The following is a 25,373-nucleotide window of genomic DNA, read 5'->3' on the forward strand; positions in this document are numbered from 1 at the left end:
GCGAAACACTGAGTTTTAGCCTGGAAAGCACCGTTTCCCCGTACGGTGTTACCGTGTTTTCTTTGCTTTGCCCCACTGTCACCGTCGGCACATGTCGATAGTCCACTCAGGGTAGCTCCAAGGAGCATTACTTTTCTAGGAATTCCAGCTCAATACTTTTTTCCCGACACGGCACGTGTGGCACCGCCATTCGGAAAATTATGACACAGCTCCCAGTAATCTAATTCCTCTAAAGGTTCGGTGTTTTCGTGCCAACTCAGAGTTTTCCAGAGCGGATCTTTGCAGAAAGGGTGTCTCCATTCGGAAATTTCTGAGCACGGCCGTGCCCGCTAGTGTTTTAAGAGCGGCACACCGACCACTTCCCTAACTGTGGGGATGGTGCTTGCGATGCCCTTTGCCGGTAGCGCACGCCGTGTGAGCGTTCCCAGCGGTATTGAGCTTTGATCTGAGCGTTCGTACTTATTCCGTCGAAAGTTTCTTAAAACTCCTCCGGCCGGGACCGATCAGCAGTGCGTGGAAGAGCTAATTTTCTATTTTGTTCTCCTATATCTAATTTCGTGCTCGAGAATGTTTGTCTAATGCGTTGGACGGAGCCTGTAGTTCGATGCCTGCTTTTGCTTCCGGGCTGGTTAGGTCTTCTTTTTGTCTCCAGCAAAATGAAAAGTTTTCGAGAGGCTAGATTCTTCCTGGTTTTATTTGCTTTGTACTTTCGCATGTCTCCGTACGTAATAAACAAAGGAAACAACAGAAGAGTAACTATGTAAATTGGGCTCTTACGTGTCGCAGCCACGCACGGGCTGTGAGGCACGCTACCGTTGCGGAGGGCGATGTATTCATTAACACCACCCCGGGGTCTTTAACGTGGGCAGAATTCTCGTGCACATGAACGATTAGCGCAATCCGCGCTCGACGCGCCTTCAAGGGACACTGCAACACTTTTTTCAACTTTTCTTTTTTTAAATCTTAAATGCTTGCAGAATGTAGTCACCCAACACACCCAGTACTTAGATTAGAAGGTCGCAAAGTACCTCAACCAAAAATTACTGCTCTGTGCCCCTCAGATAACTTGTAAACTCGCTCAAAAATTTTTTTTCTCCTTCCCGGTCTTTACGTTCTTCGACGGCTCAAATTACGTCACTGAGGCCATGTAGTGGCTGTTGGCCGGTTGTCCTTCAGTTGCAGCAATGAACACTTTTTGATAGCAACTTAAAAAAAGAAGAGCCACAAAAACAAATCACAAATGGAAGGCGTATCTGGTGCGACGAGCAAATCACGCAGTGCCGCTCCGTGGTGGTGATAACTATAGTTTTCGCAGTGGTTCCAGACGCGAAGGAAAGAGTGAAAGCGCTTATCGAAAGTATTGCAGGGTCGCTTTCACGTTGCGCTTATCTTAGATTATACACCACCCCTTGTATAACACCCTCTACATCCTAACACACGCCATCCTCGGCCCGAAAGTTTTTTCGGTTGCCTAAGATCCTGCGTTATTGACGCATCTCGTGTTACGAAATATGTCATTGTCTCCTGGTTTAGGCGTATCCACAGGGACGCGAATTCCCCGCCAATAATCAGTGACAAAGGAGGTTAGGTTTTTGATGGCGAGCTTTCGCCGGTAGCAGCGAAGAGAGCTTCGAGTGTTTGTTAGCTTGTGCGTTTGCATTATTCCCCACTGATATTCACGAACCACCTGACGTAACAGGACCAGTATTGTGCAGAGCTGAACTCTGTCTCATGGAAGAACCCTCTCACCCCTTCGAGCGTCAGAACCTCGAACTGTGCAAAAAAAAAAAAAATTTTCATTAAGCGGCTAGTCAAAATACTATAGCATAATACGAAATTCGAGTCGAGACAGAACGCAAATAACTCTAAAGTTCACTCAGGCTACTTCAATAACAATGTATACAAAACAGATATTATATAAAAGTGCCACGAACACTACATATAACTATGAATATCAATAGAAAATAACGCTACCCTTATTCTCGCCTGGCGGATCGTTTATTGGCTGGATCGATGCGCCTTGATATTCATACAGACAACAGGGGAAATTCTCGCCTGGCGGATCGTTTATTGACTGGATCGATGCGCCTTGATATTCATACAGACAACAGGGGAACATTACAAGGTTTGAAAATTGTGATCTTCAATTAAGGATGGACGAAATACAAAAATAAAAGTAAAAAACAGACGTTCTTTTTACTGCTCAGCTCCGAGAAAAAGTACTGCTGTCTGAAGGCTTGGAAGAGGCAAGCTGTTTGGTCCCGTCGTCTATAGCCTTTCCGACGCGGCAGCATCTGTGTAACTTCACTCGACGCTTCGCCCAGGCTTCGAGGGCAGCGGTGAAACGGGGCAAATTTTTTGCCAGTCGTCAGCAACTCGAAGGCGGAGGGACAGCCCCGCATAAAAAAGCTAAACACAAAACACTTGTTTTCCTTCAGCAGAGTACGGATTTGGTCTAGTTAGTTCATTAGTGGTTGGCAACAAAACATCGTTGTCCCAATTTTCTCTCTGTTTTTTTTTTTTCAACCGATTTGTTGCTCTCTCCCTGGGTTTAACTTCCCAGCTTCCTGTATAGTCTGGCTGCGCGCCGGTAGTTGTGTGCGCAGAACAACACTAACTAAAGGGAGGTAACCAAAGCACAAGATATTTTGAAGCTAATCCTTAGAGATAAATTGCAAACGTTCTTGACAGCCGCTCGGCTCCCGAGATCACGGCTCTCTGGGGAAATTACAAATCCCCAATGTGGGGATTTGTAATTTCTTCACTTGCGTAGACTTTTTCTCGGGTGACCCGCACAGTGGTAGGTCGCGTCCGCTCTCCTTTTTCTTCTTTCATTTGTTTTGCCGCCGCCAGAATGCGCCAGATCGCTGCTGAAGCGCTCCCGTTTCTGGCGCCTTCGATAAACTTCATGCTTCTTCTGATCCTGTTGGGCAAACCACCCTGTCACTACGCTTGATTTCTCGCGATGCCACTGAAAATCATTTCAGTAGCACGTATAAGTATTACGCAGATAACCTCGCGAATTCTTTGCCTTCCTTGCGAAATTATAAGTAGTTCTCACTTGGCGTATTAATATGCAGCACCATTTCGCGCGATCTCATCACCCTCAGCTCGATCGGCACATAAGTAGCAATAATCGGACGGCTTCTCACAATGATCTTGAACTGGTCTCGTCTTGCCGATTTCACCCTTTTACCAGAAACCGTGATGAATGCTTTTATCTCACCCCACCATATCCGCTGCCCCCGCACGGATCCTTTATTCGTTCAGTCCCTTGTCAACAGTAGTCCTACGTCCGCCACATACAACACGGCTCGGACAGCTCTAGGTTCCGTGCAAATAAATTATAATAAAGTTAATAAATAAATGAACAGTACTTCCTGTACGTGCAGTGATAGGGGGTAACTTCTATAATTTTAAACAGATACTTATTTCTTAAAGCTGAGCCAAAAATGTCGCGGCTGGTAAAACCTCCAGCACTCATTTTCCTGACAGCGTCATAAAAACTCCGCATAAAATTGTCACCATAAAATAGAGAACACTGTAGACCCGCAATTCTGTGAGCCATCAAACTTGACACTGACGTTTAAGGCTATAATTATCCTATCCTTTTGGCGTCATTCTCATCCGAACGCAAGTAACAATTGTAGCTCGGGGATACTATACGCCCGGCTAACTAAGTACACTCACTTCCCTTTCATCAAGACAGACTTGTATGTGCCATTCTCAAAAGAATCAAAGCACATGGTCATATCTCCCTGCTTCTTTTAAAGTTCTAGCTTGCGAACGCGCTTTCCTTGCTTCCTTGAAAAGGGAAAACATGAATGCATCTGCTTTCACAGCATCGGTCTTTTCTAAGTGCGTCATTTTCGCTCTGTCTTCTCACAAGGTGTACTGCTTCAGTGAACAAGAAAACAAGGAACCCTGCCACATCCTGGCGCGTTCTTCGTTTTTTTGTTCCAGTTCATTGCGTTAATGACAAGTATAAAGTAGGATTACGTCCTTTTCCGGAACCACGGGCGTTCAAAGCCATAATCCGGCAATGCAGCGTAGGGTACCGCGTCTGGAAACGTGGCAGCACGGTTTCCTGTGGCCCCGGAGCTAAAGCGGACACCGCGACTGTACGTGCTGCTATAATCCCGGCAGGCCACTGGCGCATTTCGGCATCCTGATTCATGAAGGTCATTATGGGACGCCGGAATAGAGCAGCAACGGGCCTACGCCACGTGTCCTGCACTTGTCGTCACCATCAAACGATCGCGCAATTTTTCTTCGTGTTTACATGTTTTGCGGGACAGACATTGTCGTCGCTGAACTCTTAGACTGCGGATTCATCATGGCGAGTCTTCTCCAGGTTCGCTGTTTACCCTGGGATCGAAGGTCGATGGGGCCACGATACGATGCTTTCCACCCTAAATCCGCGGTGACGAAGGTTTAAGTGAATGTGCTGCTGAGATATGTCTCTGCGCTCGATTGCCGCGTTTTCTTGATCTTTTTTTTTTAGGTTAAGTACTATTCAATCGCCGGCTCTTAATGCTATACCAGAGGACAAACGGCATGTCTTTTGCTAATGCCCGCAGCATGCAACCCAACGTGAAACGACAAAAAAAAAAAAAAACCTGTTGTGCGACTGATACGAGGAAACATTTTTAAACTGGATCAATTTCTGGGACCGTGGCAGAATTACGCTAATGCGGTGCTAGAGACAAAGGCTCTCTTGGCCTTTTTAACGGTCTCAGAATTGGCCGAGATTCCGTAGCCTTGAGGTCCTCACACATTTTCTCCCGATACTGCAGTTTTTTTCTACGCTCCTTATTTATTCCATTTTATTGTCCCTCTTATTCATTTTTTGTACGTTCTTTTCCCCCTTTTCCTTTTATTTTTTCGCCTCACTATGTTAACCCCCATCTGAAGTAGCAAGCCCCGCCGTTTGTGGCGCTAACCTTTCCAGTATTCAATAAAGCTTTATCTCCCCCCCCCCCTCTCTCTTTCTCTGTCTCTCTATTTACATCCCGATCTTAAGGTGGCTCTGCTCTCTCCAGTCTCCTGCCTACGCTTTTCTAAGTCCCGCTTATTTGCTTTAATCGACCAAGTTAGTCGTTGTTAGAACGGTGGTTTGGGCTAGTTGGTGCATAGTAACTGAAATTCAAACAGCCGTGTCGTCCTTTCTTCTCCCGTATTTGTTTTTTTTTTTTGCGCTGTTTTAAATTTAATCTAGTGGTTGTTCTTTTTTGTTTTTTCCCTTACTGAACAGAGTTTTTGTAGCTTCATTTCCGGACTTTTCTTTTTGCGCGCGATCGGTTAGTTCTACGTAATCCCCGTATCTTGCTCAAAAGGCTTTTATTTCCATATCAATGTTTTCTGCAATCCCCTCTATACGTCCATCGCTTAAGCCTGTGTTTGACTTTTGTTGATTCTGTCTTGCGCCTACCAGGATTGTGTGCTTATGGTCCCTGTCCAAGATAATGTTCTTGAGGCGAAGCCCCTCAGGGGCTGGGGCTGTTGGCGTCTCCTGTCGACGTCGTAGTCGTCGTAATCGTCGTTCGTCTCATGTAGTTACAGTACTAAAACACCAGTAAACTCGTTTGTGCCTCGCCCTGGAACGTAACGCGTGCTAAAAAAACACCGGGACACTCGTTTACGCCTCTCGCTGGAGCGCTTCGTAACGCGTACTAAGAAAACAATGGGACACTGGTTTACGCCTCGGGCTAGTCAGATTCGCGCTTCAAAGACAAGAGACTTTTACAGCAAAGACGTATACCTCTACCTCCCAACGGTTCCATCTCCATGGGCAAAAACGCCAAGGCGGCAAGAACACACTTATGCACTGCATGCTTCGCCCCTCCCCAGGTTTCACATTAGTGGAGATATCCCGGAATTTTTTGTCTTCGTCTATTGTCATTCGGTCTCAACGCTCAAATATTTTCTGCGGTATAACTTATAGCATAGGCTGTAATGTAGGCTGTATCAGTCTAAACTAGACTATGTATGGCATAGTAACGGGCATCTAGTCCTAATTATCTGAATTAGGACCGTAAAATTACCGAATACCACCTTTTAGGTTGTATCCGTAGTAAGAGCGAAATCTCCAATGATAAGCTGTGACAAAAGAGTTCGGTCTTTGATGCCCAGATTTCGCCGGTACCAGCGAAGATTGCTAAGGCATTTTTTTTTAAATCTGAACTGGTCCAGACGAGTGCAGTGTCGTGCAGACAAGTTCAGGGCAAAAGTTAATGTGTATATTTCCTACACCATTAAAAAAAGAAACATATGCTGCATTGCTTGCACCAGTGCAGCGCAGTGCAGGTAAAAATAGCTATAGTGTGAGTCTGAGCCTCCAATTGAAAAAAAAAAATCAAGGTCATCTTGCACAATGGTGCCAGCCAGATATCACAGCAGAGCTGTGTTCGTCTCACTAAGCTCAACTCGACGAACGCCATTTAAGTCACTGAGAACCATTTACCCTGTGTCTACATATATGGCGCTCGTCAGCAGAAGACCAAAGCAAACGCAAAGTGAAGTATATAAGTGCTTTGTTTGTACAGTGCCCTCTTTAGTCTTCGTATACTTCATCGTCTGCCGTCGCAAAGTCTTCGTCGAGCGCTACCTCGCCATTGAAGACCTGCACAACTTTTCCTTCTTGTTGTTGTCCTTCTGGGCGATTGATTGCATTCTCGCCTGGCAGCACGGCGCGCTTCCTGATAAGCCGCTTCTTCTTCCGGCGTCCGGGTCTTCTTTGGTCGCCCCATCCCCCGTGTGCGCCGCACAGAGTCGGAAAAAGTTCTGCTGCCGCCGCGGCGGTTCCGAGATTTCTGAGCACAGGTGCTTGCCCCTAGCAACGCGGAGCGAGTGACGTCAGGAGCAGATGACAGTCGTTTTATCGGCGACGCTGTTGGCTCAATCGCTTGTGATTATATGGTATTTCTTAATTCAACTGCTTGTTTCTAATTTGCAGTTTTGTGTAGCGGGCGCATTAGCTCTCCTTACGCCCAATTCCTGGCCAATCCCCGACGTGGGTACGTGGGGTCGGGCGCACGTGAGTTCTAAATTTTCTTGGTACTTTTTTTCTGTTCATTGACGGCGCAACCAATAGCTTAAACATCTCTGCTGTTTTACTGAGCCCAAGGACGCGGGTTCGATTCGCGGCCGCGGCAGCCGCTTTTCTAATGGAGGCGAAAAGCGAAAGCGCCCGTGTGCTCGCTCGTTAAAGATCCCCAGGTGGTCAAAATTAATCCGGAACCCTCCACTAAGGCGCACCTCATCGCCTGTGAAGCGGCGCGTTAAACCTTAAAATCAATCAATCAATCAATCAATCAATCAATCAATCAATCAATCAATCAATCAATCAATCAATCAATCAATCAATCAATCAATCAATCAATCAATCAATCAGCTCTGCTGTTAGAATTTATGGCACTGATAGGCAATAATAGGAACACACAGCCAAATGATAAACAAGAGAGAACACAAAATAATTACGAAGGGCTCACAGGCTACGTTACAAGAATACAATGAACGAGAGAGAAATACAAACCCAAACGCTATGTACAATGTTGGCACTAACAAAACGACATACTTTATATATAAACCGTAAACCGAAACCCAGAGGTAAGTTCTGCAAACGGCCTGCATTCTTAACAAACGCGAACATTGCTGACCAGTGTGACCACACCCGCTAGTTCTTGAAGCAGACCCAAAATGCACCTAGTAAATTGTCGTCCCGAGGATAACAAGAAAATGACAACTTATAAAGTCTACTTAAACACTGAAATAACAGTTTGCACGAACTAAAACGCGCGGTTACGCCAAGGAAAAATTCAACGAAATAATTAAGGTGTATCTCCTGATTGATTCCTGAATGATTCCTCCCCGGGGTATTTATGAGCTAAATGTAAATGTCTTGGTTCAGCACTCCACTTTTGCATAGCACGGGAAACTGGAGTAGTGCAGCTCCGGCTGCGGTGTAATCGAGGGCAGCCCAAGAAGCGTTTGTCACAGGTGCCACGGCTTTGCGGAATAAGTGCAAACGAGCGTAGATGCACATGTAAGCGGGAACCCAAAATACAAGCGACAAATTAGATTGCAAGCTGAGGAGGCCGATGTCCAAAAAAGAGAACCCTTTGTGCTGGATGTCGTTTTCCGTTTCCGAAGAAATTCTGTCTTCCCAAGAACAAGACCCTTCTGCTAACAGACCCATCTGTTGGCGGAGCAGAATGCTTCATCAAACAGATACACCAAAGCGCAGTGGTGTGTCCTATTTTCTTCTCGTGTCTGTGTGAGTTTTGCGCTGTGTTTCAAGACGCACCTGCTCATTTTTGCGGTTCCTTCGCTGTTATGCGATAAGAGAGGTGCCATCTTTTCGTTTTTTTTTTCTTTTTTACAGTAACATCTTGCCTCGTAACGCGCCGTATTTTCTGCTCTTTATGTTCTGGCTGAATATCTTCTTGTCTCCTTTTCTTGTCGTTAATTGGATCAGCAGTTCAGGCTGGCTGGTCGGATTCGTTTCCTGTTACGACTGGTTCCGGCCTTTTAATCGGCATATTTCCTCTCTCTTTTTTAACCGTATATATCTTCCTGTGCCTTCTTCTCTGCTTACTTTGCGTGCAAATGAAACCGCCTCATACTTTTGTTTGAGGTAGTCGGTCCATTCTGCATGGTTACCAAGTTTTTGTTTTTAGTATTCTTTTTTGAAGTTGGATATGCCTTCATCATGCTAATTTATACATTTAGAGACACTAATCAGGCATTTAAAATGTCGCAAGGCACGAACGTTGGTGCTGCTGTAAGCACACGCCTAATGCGAAGTCGCTCTGCGAACTTAGTTCGCGAAGACGCAGAGTAAAATCTTAGCAGGCGATGAAATTGGACATACGATTAGAATGCAAGGATAAAAGCACCTAATATCGACGCGCATGAATGACTTCTTTGGTAAGGCGTAACTCGCTTACGAAGCCATTCGCGTTAACTATTCTTTCGGGGGAACTGTTGTGAATGAAGTACCCTTACCTTAATTCCCTTCGGAAAATGACATAAAGCGAACATAGCAGTTTTCTGACTACTGAAGTACTTTGCAGGAAATACCGCTTGTTTTATGTGGCGTGGAACGAGGCTTGATGAACTTTTTGGTCAAATACACTTGGGTATTTTCATTACAGCAGCTATAAATGTCCACTACTGTGATTTGAATTAATACTGCTAACTAAATCTGTGTAATAATATTTGGTCTGAGGCTCATGTGATCGAAACGAGAATTTCTCTCGAATGTGTTTGTAGATGTAGCAAAGTCGTCTTTGGAAATGTAGCAGCGATAAAACCACTGAAAATGAGCCTCTTATCTCCTTACTTGTCCGCCTCTGGTACTTATAGATTTGAGAATACCAAGATGTCGGTCGGCGGTGAGTGGTGTATGGAATGCTATTCTGTAGAGCATTTTGAGCTCCAAAATAAGAAGCATCCGCAGCTTGGTGGCAGGTAGAGATAACAAGTGTACAAGGGAAAGAGCGAAAGAGAGAGAATAATGGCGACACGGGCCACCATTATTCATTGCAACGCTCAACACGTTCATTGTAACGGGCATGCAGTAGGGCTTGTTACAATGAACTTATTACAAAGGTAAATCAAAGGGACAGATGCAGCAGAATAACAACAAGAAGGGAAAAACGGGCGTGAACCATTGCACAGAGAAAAAATACAAAAAAGAATGACAAGCATGTATTTAGCGTCTGTCTACGGGATGTGCTTACTGGTGGTGTCGCAACTAAGTACGCAGAGGAGTCCTTCGACCGAATGCTCCGAAAAAAATCAGTTAATAATAATTAATTACGCGAATGACACAACTAAATCCTCAAAAACACATCTAGAGAGCAACATACTGACGCCGAAAAGACGACAGTCCGCTTTATGCGTACTTACACGACGCTGCTTGTTATTTTTTATTTCACATTTATTACAGCTTCCCATGAGAATTTTGTAAATAAAGATAGCGTGTATCTGTGTGTGCATCGCTGCTTGCTTGCTAAAATGGAACAGTTTTCTTCGCCCCGAATAAGACGGGGCGATGCACGTCTGCATTGCCGTTCTGTGCTTCAAGATTTGAGTGAAGCCGTGAAGCGGCTGCGCATTCTCAATTCATTGTCGTCATAAGCAAAATCGTTATCTACGCCGCAACGTTCTCTACCGAGGGTCGAGGCACAACAACCAAGACTCTGTGTTACAGCCAATACCCCCCAACAAATTCCGAGACGGCGGTGGCATGGGCGCGAAGACCGTCGACGTTGCGTATCGGGTGGCGGGCCATTCCCGACGAACGCCTAATCGAACCCATGCAGCTGCCGGCGCTGTTTTTACTATTGGCATGCTGCCTTACCCATTCTCTTTGTTGTACTGTAGGTAGCGCCAAAGCGTCTGGGAAATTGTCTTGTGATAAGACAGGGCTTCATTGCCCCCAGACAAGGGGGACATTTTTTAAACAGCGAAGCTGTTTAGCAAATCGCAATTTTTCGTGTCAGCAGCTAAAAATTCCAAGAAATTGCCGAGCGCGCGCTCGTGTGTGTGTGCCTCGCGACGACCGCCCAGCGTCCCCTGTGCACGTTCGTCAAGCCAAGCATAGCCACTTAGGGACATTGGCCAAGATTGCGGCGATCGCCCGCCAGTTAAACAAACCAAGAAAATACCGAGTGCTCATGTGCGCGTGCCTCGCGGCGACCGCCTGGCGTCCCCTGCGCAGATTTGTCAAGCCAAGCATACCCATTTAGGAGAGGAAAAAAAAGAAAAGAAAACTCCAGCGTTCGCCGTATTCGTGGCAACACTAGCTCGGAACGAGAAAGACACGTCAAATCGTACGCCCCTCCATGGTAATGTGCAGTGTTTATTACTTCCAAAAAAAATTGAAGATCGCACGTATAGCAACAATGACGGAGTAAAGGTCGTTTAGGCAGCGAGAAAGAAGCAAATCGGCTGCAATGGTAAACTTAGAACTTCGTAATTGTCGTGAAGGTTGCGTACAGCTTCCCTACCTTCAAGTCTTACGCGCTAGTGTGAGCTTCCTTCATTTTTTTTTAAAGAAGATGTGTTGTTGAATGCAGCTGGGCAGCATTTTATTTCTATTCAGTGTTAAGGATAATCGATCCAACCCTGTATAAGTATCAATACCCACGTAAAGCCATTTTTTTAAAACAACAAATGACATTTCTACGTACTCCCGCGTCGCCCCGCAGTCGTTACCCCGTAGCGCATCTCAACGAATATGAGGGGAAATTTCGTCGAAAGCTTTTCGAAACCAGCGTCGTCCTGCTGGGAGGGATTCCGACTGCAGGGAGACTTCGGTGGCAGTCTCCTCCGTAGCAAAAAAGGGAGAGCAATCTTCTGTAAAGATAAGACAAATGTTCTCGATCTGATTCCATGTTTCCGGAGAGTACCGTGCTTCCTGATAAATACACGCAGGCCAAACTCCGCGTAATTCCATTCACCGACGCTGGACTGTATGCTTCACTTAGTTCACTGCTTCTTCCACGTATGCACTTTTCTCGTAGTGTATTGCAGCGCACGAGTTCCCTTTAATGAAGTCTAATGACTACCAGAACCTCGCTCTGTTCTTGACTGTATACGGGACGACATTCAAGGTTACCTCAGTTGCAATAAAACCTTTTGTGGGCTTCAAACTTTTGGCAGACGACGTAGCGTGGAACTCTTTATTGGGCAGCGACCTTGGCGACCGGCTGTTTGTGTGGCCGGATGATACGCGTCCGTTGCGCGGCTCCGACAGTGCTATCGATCGTTCGCTCGTGGCCTACATCATACATGCAAGTTATCTGGGTTTTCTGGTGCACCGTATAGTGGCTGGCACTGAGTAATTACGCTGTAGTGGCATGCTTACCTCGTTTCGCGCACTCGCATGTCTCCCCGGGATGCTGTGTTGGTTTATTCATCGCGTGCCACCCATGGTACACAAATAACAGTGAGGTAGACAAGTGTTGTTTGCGTTGAGAAGACCCGTGTCGGGCCAAGACGTGCGCTTCTCTTTGAAAGTAACAATGCGCACGATTTTTCGTACCTGCGCGTATTCCGAAACGAAACACTGAATCACCCTATGAATAAGTTCTCAAAGCGGATCCTGCTTGTCCCACGATTGTCATGCGCCGCCCTTTAATTTGTAACGTTGAGGTGGACGTGTGAGCTATCCGCTGTCGCAGGAGTGCGTTAATAAAGCAATGAAGAAAGCAAGACGTCGGAAAAGTTCGAGGCGATGTGAGCCCAGCCCGTCGAATGATAAGGTGCCTGGATGTTACGACATAACTCTCTCTCTCTCTCTCTCTCTCTCTCTCTCTCTCTCTCTCTCTCTCTCTCTCTCTCTCTCTCTCTCTCTCTCTCTCTCTCTCTCTCTCTCTCTCTCTCTCTCTCTCTCTCTCTCTCTGTATTTACACATAAAGTTGTGCCTTGTTATAAGAAACACTGATATAACGAATTATAAAATAGGACGAATGAAATTGAAATTTTAGTTGGTCATGCTTAAATTTCAATTCCAGATGTGCTGTTTATAAAGAAACGGTATCGGTTATAACGAATGAATTTTGCCCACCGCGTGGCTAAAAATGTTATCCAACGCCTCTCGAAAAACTCGTCCCTTTACTTGGCGGTTGCTTTACACGGCCGATTGTGCGAGAATATGTTGGGATGTTTCTTCTTTTTTCTTCGGGGAGGGATGTGATGGGTGCCTTTAATCCACACCGAGTGTAGGGCCCCTGTGTATACCTATACCTCGTGCGCAGTGTGCGGGATGGCATAATATAAATTGCGTGATCTGAAACTACCGACCATGTGCGGGGCGGTTATTGACATTGCCACCTGTTTGCATCTAAAATACCATTCCCTTCTCCCGTCACGTACTGTATCTCTCCTGATCGACGCTTGTTGTGTCTCATTAATGAATACATTCATCAGTCTTGATGAGTAGGAGGGCAGTACGTGCGACCTTAAGCGGGTACTAGAGAACCCACCGTTTCCTTATAGTTTTACTTCACTGCCTTTAAACAGTGCATCGGGACAGCGGTTTAATTGAGCGGACAAAAAAACACAGTGCAGGTTGAAGGCCTCTTTTGAGGAAAGTCGAGTGCATGAAATACGAGAAGGAACTTTCCAAGTGAGCAAACAGGGAGGAAGGGATCAAATAAAAGGGCACTCACAGCACTTTGCGCGCTGACACTGTTCATTCTGGGTCAGCTGTGGGGGCGGACATGTGCGTCGCGTCCCCGTATGCTTTGCATTGAAGACGCAATAATTATTACATCTTCTTTTCCGCAAAACGAAAAGTAAGAGTCAGGTCAGAGTGGTTGTTATTCCCGCCTTAGAATCACGGGCTTCTGGTTTTGAACCCTACAACTTGCAAATTGGCGAGTTTTTTTTTTCTTTTTTTTTTATTGCTTCTGGTGGTGCCCAATTTGAAGATGGGCTGAGTGCCGCATTTCATCCACGTCTGCTCGCGTTTGGTGCGCGAGCTCTTTTCTTCGCCGGAACAGTTGCCATGACGAAGCTGTGGAGTAATTGGTATGGGAAAATTCTCAGCAATCGACTAGGTCTGTTGTTACCTGCAGAACACGGAAAAGCTTTGAAAGGGAGGGGCACATGCATAAACGTTGTCATTGCTAGGTGCGTGACGTAAAATTCCTATAGCGTGCACAATTCCACACATTGCACAGATTATGTAGCTGAGATTATTGTCATTTCTTTGCTATTTTGTATGTGCCCTATACATCCCAATAGTAGCCCACAGCCCCTAGAATTTTTGATGCGTAGCATTTATTGCCGTCTACCCCAAAAGTCGGGACCGTGTAACGCCCTGCATTTCCACAAAAAAGCAGATTTGGCAAGAAAAAACACCTGTAATCGTTATAATAGCGTACATGGAGATACTTGGTGAAGCATAATTGTGAAAAACGAAAAAAATACGAAAAATAGAAAAAATAAAATTTTCACAAAAATGATCTGACAAAATCCAAACTATGCATCTTATAAATCTTCCCACAAAACCAAATCATAAACAACAAAAGTTCGCAAAAACACGTTTATAGTACGAATAAAAAGTGGTTAAAATGGCGAAAAAATGTTAACTCCCTACATTTCCACAAAAATGCGGATTTGTCAAAAAAAGGACACCTGCAGTCGTTATTGGCCTCGAGGACATACCGTGGCGCCACCTACGAGTGACGTCACTTGTAGGACGCCGAATCGTGTTGTCGTCTGCTACAACACATTTCCCGTGCGTATGCGGAAGCGTGTTTTTTTGTTGTGGCCACCGTCTCGCCCGCTGCTTGTGCATTTGATGCAAATTACGAAAAAAGTTGTCTGTAAACCAAATAATTCGGGCAAGCAATCAGCGACTCGCTTGTTCCCGGCGACAACGCCGCGTTTAGGTAGTTGCTACCATCGCGACCCACAGCTCTTACATACGCAGCCAGCTAACGCCAAGGACGATGCAACTGATGCCGAGAAAAGTACGCTGTAAATTCATTATGAAATACTTGTGACGGGACATATGTGTGCAAGCAAACACCTTGTAACAGCGACGGAAACGCGTCGCTCACATGATCTCACCGCGCGAACTGCTCGTATTGCGGGTAAATGAATGACGCGAGAACGGTGATCAGATTGCTTCGCCGCACATACTTAAAAGTATTGTTATGGTCTGCGGTTTGGCTTAATCAGTGCCTATCTCCCCTACGATGTTTGTGTAGTCATGCCCGGATATGATTATCGATCACTGCCGTAGCCTACTCTGCCCGGCTGATGTTTACTTTTCGCGACTTGTCCGCAATGTATGAACGGTATGAACGCGAGTTTTTAACGCCTTCGAGCGGGTTCGGACAAGGCTATATGTAGTTTTCATTAGGTGCTCGGCGTGGTAATTTATAATTGCAGGGTGTTTTGTATGTTTACAGTAAGCCGGCATTTCTCAAGCATCAATTTCGAAACTCACGACTTCTCACAGAAGGCGAGGCTGCGTACGAGGCGAAACACGTCGTTAATGATTTCGGGTAATGTGGATATTTAGAATAGGAGAACCGAGCGTTGGGGGCCCCCAAGAAGTTAGAGGAAGCCAAACGCAACACGCGCGTGCGCGACGGGAGGGCCTTCGCCAACAGCTCGCAGCCGGCTTCGGATGCACGTAATCGGATGTTGGGAACTTCAGGCTTGGCGTCGCAGCAGATATTTCATCGCCTTTAGAGTTGCGAGTGACAGTCCCTAAAGAACGTTTCACCGCGCTGGGAACTCTGTAAGCGCGGTGATTTTCGTTGAAGCGATCGACGATCAAGATACCTGCACGGCCTCGGTCGATTCTTGCGCGCAAGCATAGCCATCCTTCGGCCGCTCGCCGCACCGTGCGTGAACGGGCCGGCGCTGCCGGGACCGACTTCCGCGGCCGGCCGGCGTAAATAGCGGCAGATATTTGAGCATCGCTTTGAAAACCACAGCTGATGACAATTTTTCATCACACTAACATCCACTTTCACCAATCTGGAACTTCTTTTCCATGACGTGTGTGATTTTAAAAAGCGGCGACCAGTTGTTGCTGCCGCGACCTGCGTCGGTTCGAGCCGCACCGTCGGCTGTGTGGGCAGGCACGGCGGGTGCGTGTGCTTCTGCGAGCAGTTAACGCTTCACGATTTCCTGCTTTATACATTTCTCGCAAACAAGGGAAACCTAGAAACTTCACTCGGCGATCGTCGTAGTCCACATTTCGATCGGGGTAACAAGCCGCTGCTTACGCTTCGGTCGCATGCGTAATGCACCACCACGCTCATGGTGTTTGCGGATAACCTACCACAGTTGATACGGTTATACAGTCACCGTTAGGACGGACTGCGCTTGACGCACTGAGAATTAACTTCAAACGAAGGAAATTAACACGAAAATACTTTTAGAACGTGCTTCCTAAGCGAAGCGTCACGCGCCGCAAGCCAACTACGCAGCAAGATAGGAACGGTGATCCTACGAGTGACGTCAAAACGATCGCAGCGCCGGCCTCTCCAGTGGTGGGCCTCGCGGCCAATAATAGCGTAAATGGAGGTAAGTGGTCGAGCAGAATTTTGAAACGCCGACAAAGAGAACAATATAAAATAAAATTGACTAAAAAATGATCTGACAAAATCAAAAATATACACCTTATACATCTTTCCCGAAACCCAAGAATAAACAAAAAGCGTCCGCAAGAAAACGTTCGAAATACGAATAAAAATAGCACGAACGGCGAACCGTGTGACGCCCTGCATTTCCACAATAAGGTAGATTTTGCAGGAGTAGCACCTGCCATAGCTGAGTAAATAGAGATAATTGGTCGCACATAATTACGAGAAAACCCAAAAACAGGAAAAATTTAAAAATTCACAAAAATGATCTGACAAAATCAAAAAATTACGCCCACCTCCCCTCGCGGGAACCCTGGTGTGATGCGACGCTGAGGGGGATTCAAGCGCAAGCGGAGAGCAAACGTCGACCGAAAGGCCGCCGGAGAGCGGCACACCGGTTAAATGCGCAGCGCGCCCGAAGGAAAGGAGACCGCGGAGAGAGAGAGAGAGTACTGCACATGCGCAGCACCGCGCGCAGCGCCGCCCACCGGCGGAGTGGGAGCGCGCTGGGTCGCACACCCGCAGGTGTTGAGAGAGAGTGTTCGCTCTCACCTGGGCACGCGCCGGTGCCAGTGCGTCTGCCGCGGCTATGACGCAACACAATCCAACACAATCCACTTTAACCCAATCGAATCCAAATTCAATCCAAGCCAAGCCAATCCAAGCCAATCCAATCCAATCGAATCCAACCCAATGCCCCTCGCGAGAGAGTGTTCGCTATCGGAGAGGAGAGGGGGTGAGCAAGGGAGAGTGCGGACGCCGACGACGACGACGACGAACGCACGCAGGAAGGACAGGGCCGCCGACAAGAGATGCTCTCAGCGTCGCATCTAAAATATGCATCTTACACAACTCCCCCAAGAACTGAAGAATAAACAAAAGAAGTACGCAAAAGAACGTTGGACATACGTATAAGAATAGCGTAAATGGGTCAACTCTGCAGCACCCCATTCTTCGAAAAAATCAATAATTAGCGAAGCAAAGGCACTTTTTCTCTATGATGGTATATATTTACATCACGAGTGTTGTAATCTGGGCTAGTTGGTACTGTTCCATGACAACTAACAGAGCAAAAACTGGACGAAAACACGAAAAGGGGGAGACACAAATAAGCGCAAACAATATCTACATCATGGAGAAAAGAAGCAAAAGAAAATTTAAAAAGAGTGAGATATTTCAACTTGTTTCACTACTCATAGCCGTATTAGACTGTAAAGAAGTCGCAATCTAGACAAGCGGTATAAGAATGTTACGCATTCGCAGACAATTCTCTGAATTTCTGAAGAATGTTTTTGTGCTTCGGACATCAAATTAAGACATTGGAAACAAATCGAACATTAACTTAAGGACATCGAATTAAGACATTGGAAACAAATCGAACATTAACTTCAATTTTTTGTACGCAATGGTGATCACTATATCACCTTATTTTTCGATCCCCCGAATCCGACATATCTTTGTATGACTTATAGTGCCTGAGAGAAGCCGCGGAAAAAACAACTCCCGACAAACGTCTGAAAGCGAGTGCACTGTGCTGCTGCCCTTTATCAGGCCACCTGAACCGGAGCAACTGCAACGACCTGTGGGTGCACCACAAGGTGCGCACCTCGGGCACCTACCAGATCGACGTGGACGGCGAAGGTCCCCTGAGGCCCATCTGGGTCGACTGCGAGATGGGAGACGGCCGAGAGATCTTCCAGGTGCTCACCATCGTGCACCACAACCTGGAGGAGACGCTGCAGGTGCGGGGCAAGGAGCCGCCCGGCTCGTACTCGCGCAACGTCACCTACGGCGACGCCAGCGAGCGGCACCTGGCGCGCCTCATCGACAGCATGTTCTCCTGCCAGCAGCTCGTCCGCTGGGACTGCAAGGGCGCCATGTTCGGGTTCTGGTACCCGCCCGGGCTGGACAGCTGGTGAGTGCAGTGCATGCAGCTGAGGGAGGGAAGGAAGGAAGGAAGGAAGGAAGGAAGGAAGGAAGGAAGGAAGGAGTGATTGAGTGATGGAGGGAGGGAGGGGGGGAGGGAGGGAGCAAGTAAGGGAGGAAGTGAGGAAGAGAAGGAGTGAGTTAGTGTGAGTGAATGAGGGATTGTGAGTAAGAGAGGGAGGCAGGGAGGGAGTGAAGGGGGGAGGGAGGGAGGGAGGGAGGGAGGGAGGGGGGGAGGGAGTGAGGGAGCTGACGGCGGGCGGGCGAGCAAGTGAGCGAGCGAGCAAGCGAACGCGGCAAAAACGCTTTTTTTGCAACCTGGTTTACTGTATCTAGCGTTTAGCCAAGTGCAGTATTGGAAAGTTATGTTTCATGCTTTACAGCTACAGTGCAGCAGTCAGTAGGTCAGAAGCGAAGCGCCTTATTCAGCGACCTCGGGACTTTATCGAACCCTATATGCATGTGTACTCGACTCATCATTTCATCTCAAATGTGCGATTTGTGCGATTTGTCGGCTGCAGGCATGTTCTTACCCGTGGTCGCTGACGTTCCCGCAGGTGGGTGGGCCGCAACTGGCAGGACCAGTTCTACTGGGGCGGCGCGGAGACGGACAGCCGTAGCTGCGGCTGCCACCCGTACTGCCTGCGGACACGGCGCAACTCGACGTGCAACTGCGACGCCAACATCAAGCAGATGTGGCTCGAGGACGCCGGGCTGCTGCTCGATGCCCGCAGGCTGCCCGTGCTCCAACTCCGCTTCGGCGACACGGGCGAGGCCAACGAGGCCGGCAAGCACACCCTCGGCCCGCTCGTCTGCAGGGCCACCGGTCACGTGGGTGCGAAATCCCATTACCCCTTCTAGGCTCCCTGTACGATCGTCCACACGCTTAGCTGGAACATCAAATTCTTTAGCATACTATACGGCAAAAATTCCTCGGAAAAACTGTTCCAACGAATGTGCAGGACTTAAGTGCTTCTTACTTCTAACTGCACCCACAGTGCTCTCGCGAGTTCCGGCGTCTTCCAGTGGTCGGGCAGGAGCAGGGGCGTTGTGTTTCATTGGTCGAGGAGGAGCACTTTTGGCGCCGAGAGCAGCCGGGAGCAGTTCTAGGTGCTCCGTCGCCAGCGGCGGAGTAACAGGGAACGCCGAGGAAGTCACATGACCTGTTTTACGTCATTTCTCGTTTTATCCCCGGGTGGCGGAGGAAAAATGGCGGAATAGCCGCGATAGTCGCTCAGTGCGTACGGCAGCAGCTAAGTGCGGCCGTCTGGACGATGCTGCTACTTTTAGATGATGAAAGCACCACAGATTCAAGCGCAAACTCATCATCGGACAGCAGCAGCAGCAGCGACGACGACGACGATTTGACATTGCATGAGTTTATGTTCGAGCACCTGTTCACCCCGCCGGAGCAGCGACCGAAGGTAGAGTCGTATCTGGAAAAGACGGCGGATGCTGTTTTCGTTCGCAGCTAATTTTAGGGAGATACGATGGTGACCCTATCATGGACATGAACATCCGCTCGGCTTCTTCATTCGTCGCCATGCGGAAGGCAGACACAAAACCACCGGCACGTATCTGGCAAAACTGGCGAGGAACAGCGTGCAGACAACACGAGCGCGCGAAATGCTCCGGGAAGCGAGAGCGGAACAGTTTGGTCACATGACTCTTGACATCACGCCCTCCCCCTCTTTTCACTGCTCCCGGAGCAGCGCGAATGTTTCATTCGCGGAACGAAAGCACACGTCCCCGTTACTCCCGTGTGCTGCTCTGGCTGCTCGCTCCACTTGCTCCTGTTCTCCCAATGGAATTCGCCATAAATTACTTTACGCTAAGGCAGCAGGAGGCGATACGTGGGTGCTCCAGCTAAGATGCCGGATGATTGTATCGCAAGGTGTCCGCGCCCACGTGACGATAAGGATGCTGGTCGCTGTCTCCTGCACTTTGGCCTAGCCTATAATTCTTCCAGCGATCGCCGTTCTGGCTACCACGGGGCGTCAGACGCACTATTACCCTCCGGTCGATTGCGATGCCTCGCGGCTGTGGCCATGTTCCAGTGTGCTGATGGCAATGACCATGCTTATAGCTGGCTTCTACCCGTCAAAGTGATTGTTGTGTGTGTGTGTGTGTGTGTGTGTGTGTGTGTGTGTGTGTGTGTGTGTGTGTGTGTGTGTGCGCGTGCGTGCGTGCGTGCGTGCGTGCGTGTATGTGTGTGTGTGTGTGTGTGTGTGTGTGTGTGTGTGTGTGTGTGTGTGTGTGTGTGTGTGTGTGTGTGTGTGTGTGTGTGTGTGTGCGCGTGTGCGTGCGCGCGCGCGCGCGTGTGTGTGTGTGATTCAAGCTCCACACATTCTCCCTTCCTCTTTCTTGTTTTCTTTCAGATTGACGTGGTGCTTTGTATTTGCGCACTTTCTAGCCTTCCCTGTTCACCGCAGCTCCATTGTAAAAATAACAGATTTGAGCTTTCTTTTGTCTCCGAGTAAGAAATTGGCTCCGAAGAAACGTTGGAGGAGTTCGCTGTAGCGGAGCATTTGACGTGCACCGTAACATGTCCCCGTGACGTTCCGCGGGGTACCATTACGCGGTGCAGTCACGTGAAAGAGAAAGCGTCATGGTTCGCTATGCGCCTTGTTTCGTCCGCGCACGAAGCAGATACTCAGCACCGAGCTGTTTTGTCGTGCCTCGCCCCAAGCAAACGGACGGAAGAACGAGCTCCTTGCTCCGGAAATTGAATCACGCGGGTAGGGCAACCGGTCAAACACCAGTACTTCGCATCATGCAGGAACGGGCGTGTCCTTTATTGCTTGCTGTAGCAATAGGATGACAGAAAATCGTATACGCCGACTTCGTGGAAGCAAAATAATGAGAGAGAGAGAGAGAGATAGAGAGAGAGAGAGAGAGAGAGAGAGAGAGAGAGAGAGAGAGAGAGAGAGAGAGAGAGAGAGAGAGAGAGAGAGAGAGAGAGAGAGAGAGAGAGAGAGAGAGAGGAGAGCACCAACACCGCGATGTCATTTCTCGTGTCATTTTTTGCCGTCTGGAGAAAAACCACGGAGTGCCTATCTCCGACGTATGTTGGAGGCAAAATACACACGTATGTGATATTACAGGTTCACGTCAACAAACACCTTATGTTGTCTTTGTTCACCTGGGCCCTCCGTTGCTTGGTGGGCTACGAAACGCACGTTTCAGCGCACATTCGAAATGTGATGATTTCATTAATTTTTGAGTGAAATTTGTAACAATCGTCCCGGTTATTCATTATTAAGGTGTACGCCCGGAAAATTTTAACTTTCCAAATCCTTCTGTCCTTCCTTCCTGTCCAGCTGCCCTCCATCTTAACTTTTTTCTAATTTATTCGCGTTCGCCGCTGCTTGCCCTTATCCCCTCACCCGCTCCCCCAGTCATCATCATCATCATAATCCTATCTACGCCCACTGCAGGGCAAAGACGTCTCCCATGTATCTCCCAATTATAACTGCCACCAATTTATCCCCACAAGCTAACTTTCTATTGCCCCCTGCCACACTTGCTTTCTCTAAGGATCCACTCTGTTACCCTTAATGACCAACGGTTATATTGCCTTCGCTTCGCTCCCCCGATGCGGGGGAGCAAATCATCGTTCTTCACATTCCAAATTCCTTCACATCCAACGAATTAACGTGACTATGCGTGAACTGGAAGTTTTGCGTACGTAATGACCTTGTTTCGAAAAGGTCTATGAATGATAAAAAAATAACTATAAATGAAGAAGATAAATTGCTTCGGTTGCTGTAAAAATGCATACGTATTCTTTAATATGAGATGGGTGTGGTGCCAAAGAAGTGCGACCATTCCTTTCGCGTTTTCGCCCACCCATCTGCGCTGCACTGCAAAGGCCGCACGCTCAAAAATAAACGCAAACTGAGTTTGTCGTTTCTTATTTAAAACTCTGGAAAGGTCACGCCTACGCTCTCGCTTTTAGAGAATGCACCGCCGCTCTTTTGCGTCACTTGAAGAAAAAGCAAAAATAGCGAGCTTTCTCTGTACGCCCATGCAACACGTCATTTATCAAAGGAAGCAACATTACGCCAGCGCGTCTGTGGAATGAACGAGTGAATGCCGGTTGCGCTTATCCTGTTTATACATTTGAAGCATATACTGGTGAACCCCGCAGGATTTCTGCCGCGCTAGTTTGAAATCACTCAGCCTTAAATCCACATCAAGTTCATTTTTGAGGTGAAATTCGGTGAGTTCACGAACAGCGAATGAGTGTGGTCGGAGGTTTGAAACTAGGCTTCAATCGACTATTTTGAGGTGGAGTGAGGCTTAGTTTGGAGCTGAGGTCGAAATTAAACCCACGTGATGTTCAAGATCAGCGCTCTTTTTTTAACCCCCTTGTGATATTAATGTGTGGGCACAAATCGAATACAAGCGCCCTCTAATTGTGTTTAAAACACTATAAATGTGTTAATTACTGAATACATGTTGATTCCACGTAATATTTATGCGTGAGTTATAAAAATTACGGTTTTATTAGACCACGCATTCATTTTGCTTGGTAAAACAATGCTCACGAACCTTCACAACACTCATCAATACCAAGATCAATTATCCTATTTTTATTTTTTTTACGAAATAATAATACTCTAAAGTGTACCCGGTAAATGTTACCGCCTGAATACCTAGGTAAGTAAAGTGTGGTCTACGCGCACACAGACCTTGATCCCTGATTGAAGTCCTAGAATTAACCTGATATTGGCAACTAATAATATAATCTGCTTGAGGTTGAGGCAAAGTCCATTGTGCTAGCCAGTTTAGAGGTGAGCTCGCCCAAGCTTCTCTCAACGTTAAAAGTGAAGATAATATTGAGGTGAAATTAATGAAACAAATTTGAGATTATTGTTCGGTTGAGCTGGTGAGGTACACATGAGTGTTTGCCCTACGAAGCAGTTTGCAGCAAAGCAAGAAAAAGTCCCGTACTGTTATTGTTAATGGTGTTCGTCTCTCTTTTCACTGGGTAGGCCTAACTTGTGCGCGTCTCGTCGCAGACGTGTTCCGCGGCAGCTTCTTGGCGCCGGTGACCATCACGAGCTCCGGCTACCCGTCGTCGTACCCTCCGCCCTTCCACCGCTACCTGTGGACGGTGACGGTGGAGCCGGGCGACGTGATGGAGCTGGTGTTCCTCGAGTACGACGTGCTGCACTGGGGCGCGTACACGCCGTGCCGGGCTGCCGCAGCGTGGTGAGCGTGTCCGCGTGGCGCCAGTCGGACGGCCGCGTGTTCGGCATCGAGCGCCAGGACACGGCGCCGCCCTACCTGGTCACCGACGGGTCGCGTACCAAGCTCAACCTGACGCTGACCACCTGCAACCAGATCATGAAGAAGCAGGCGACCAAGAGGGGCTTCATGGCCGAATTCAGGAGGGCCGGTGGGTCGGGCCACGATCGTGTTCTTCCATAGACTGTTCATCGCGTCCGTGCGAATATCGTCATGATTAACAAAAAAATCCCCCGTAAAGAGGTCACTTATGCTGAAGTGAATGTGGCGAAACGGAGTTGCAGGTGAAGAAAACTATAGCAGCGTTATTTGTCTGGAAATTATAATTAACTGACGATACATGTAACGATGCATGTAACGATTACTTACTACAATTGATGCCGTAAGAGGCAGAAGCCTCAAGGCAATTGAATGTTGAATAATGGCATTACGTTCCATTTGTCCAATCGTCCGCCGCTTCTTTTCGCCGCGTGTGCGCGAGATGCCCCTTCTAGGTGAATCGCGTTTGCCGTTCTGTTGGAGTGTGAAGCTGGCCAATCAAAGTCACAGAGGGAAAGAACGGCGGGCGGCCAAGAAATAGTCTTGCTAGGCAACGCGCTGCCCACGAGCATCGGATGCGGGGCCCAGCGGCTCTAGTGTGTGCCAGTGGAGACCGCGGTAGCAGCAGAGGATACACAGAGGGTGACAGCGTGGAGAGAAGGTTGGCGTGTATACAGTGTGTTGCGACGCTAATCGGAACACTTTAAACAATTTTCCTGGGCGAACCGCCGCTCTGTTCGCGCTCAAACATCACACGAAGGTCGCATTTTGTGGTCTATTTTGTTTGACACCGGGAACAACGACGGTGCTTACCTGTTTATCCTGAAAATAAATAAAAACGATTTTCGCCTATGGGAAAATGGCGGCGATTTGGACGTGCGAGCCTAAAAACCGGGTTTTCTGATCGTCTGTTAGCACATTTCTAGGTGCATTTTCTGATCGCCTGCTGCACCATTTGGCTCCGTACGTGAATCCCAAACATGCCTTTCACTCTGCAGGTGGTTCCGTCGTTCCAACATCAACTTGCGCTGACTCGCACGCCCAAATAAGCCGCCATGTTCCCATAGGCGAAAATCGTTTTTATTTATTTTCAGGATAAACAGGTAAGTACCGTCGTTGCTCCCGGCATCAAACAAAATAGACCACAAAATGCGACCTTCGTGGCAACTTTGAGCGCGAACAGAGCGGCGGTTCGCTCTGGAAAAAAAAAAATTAAGTGTTCCAATTATCGTCGCAACACCCTGTACAGCCTGATTCTGGCTTACGTGGTCACTGCCCCTCCTTCTCTACAAACACCCGTGATATGCTCCCAGTATTAAACACATATCTTGCGGACGGAGCATATAAAAGGCTGTCATATTTTTACGTCTCGTTGTGTGCCTCTGTGTGGTGCAGTTATATTCCGAAAACAGAACAGGGACTTGAAATAAAGAATCGTATAGACGCCGTTTTCCAACCTGTTCTTCAGCTTCCACTCTGTTTTCTCGTGTTCTTGTTTTTTGTAATTCCATAGAACCCGCTAACTGACCAGTTAAAACTTAAAAAACAATTTAAGTTCGTACCTTTTTTTTTTATCTTATTTCAGACTTCATTAAACTTTGGATGGAAACTTTTTTTTGCTCTACAGGGCTCTGGACGAAGCCTCGAAAGAGGCCTGTTGGGTGATAGCTGTAGTTGTTCGCGAGAACAGAGCATCATAACGGGACCCGCCGGTCGGAGTTGGAGCAGCGTACGCTGAGTTGCTATGTTTTATAGTATTTTTGTATTATGTAACTTTTTGTGCGGAGTGTTAGTAGAGCAATTTTATTTCTTAAGCGCTTTTTGGGCACATAATGCTTGTATTGACTTTACATTAGCGCTGTTCCGTCTGCATACGGTTCTTAAATTTCTGTCTTCAGTGTGAAATTGCCACATTTCGTTTGAAAGCGATGGTTCTTAAGAATCGTAAGCGTCCAGGAAAATGTTTGACTCTTTTCTCACTTATACATTTAGAACTTCAGAGTAAAGGTCTCATAGTAGGGAAGTAAGCTCGTT

At 47.5% G+C, this 25,373-nt stretch overlaps 1 protein-coding gene across 1 annotated transcript in view; it reads left to right on the forward strand.

The window, feature by feature from the left end:
* Positions 1 to 25,373, forward strand: part of LOC144179527 (uncharacterized) — a gene marked incomplete in the record, with an annotated part of 127,156 nt that overhangs the window by 18,705 nt on the left and 83,078 nt on the right. Inside the window, 4 exon segments of the mRNA XM_077707919.1 lie at positions 17,673 to 18,036; positions 18,605 to 18,878; positions 20,461 to 20,486; positions 23,072 to 23,451. Of these exon segments, the coding sequence (XP_077564045.1) occupies positions 17,673 to 18,036; positions 18,605 to 18,878; positions 20,461 to 20,486; positions 23,072 to 23,451 (1,044 nt within the window).

The sequence above is a fragment of the Haemaphysalis longicornis genome, unplaced genomic scaffold, assembly GCF_048455015.1.
Source record: "Haemaphysalis longicornis isolate Haplotype H1 unplaced genomic scaffold, Haemaphysalis longicornis Haplotype H1 scaffold_4, whole genome shotgun sequence".
Classification (NCBI taxonomy): domain Eukaryota; kingdom Metazoa; phylum Arthropoda; class Arachnida; order Ixodida; family Ixodidae; genus Haemaphysalis; species Haemaphysalis longicornis.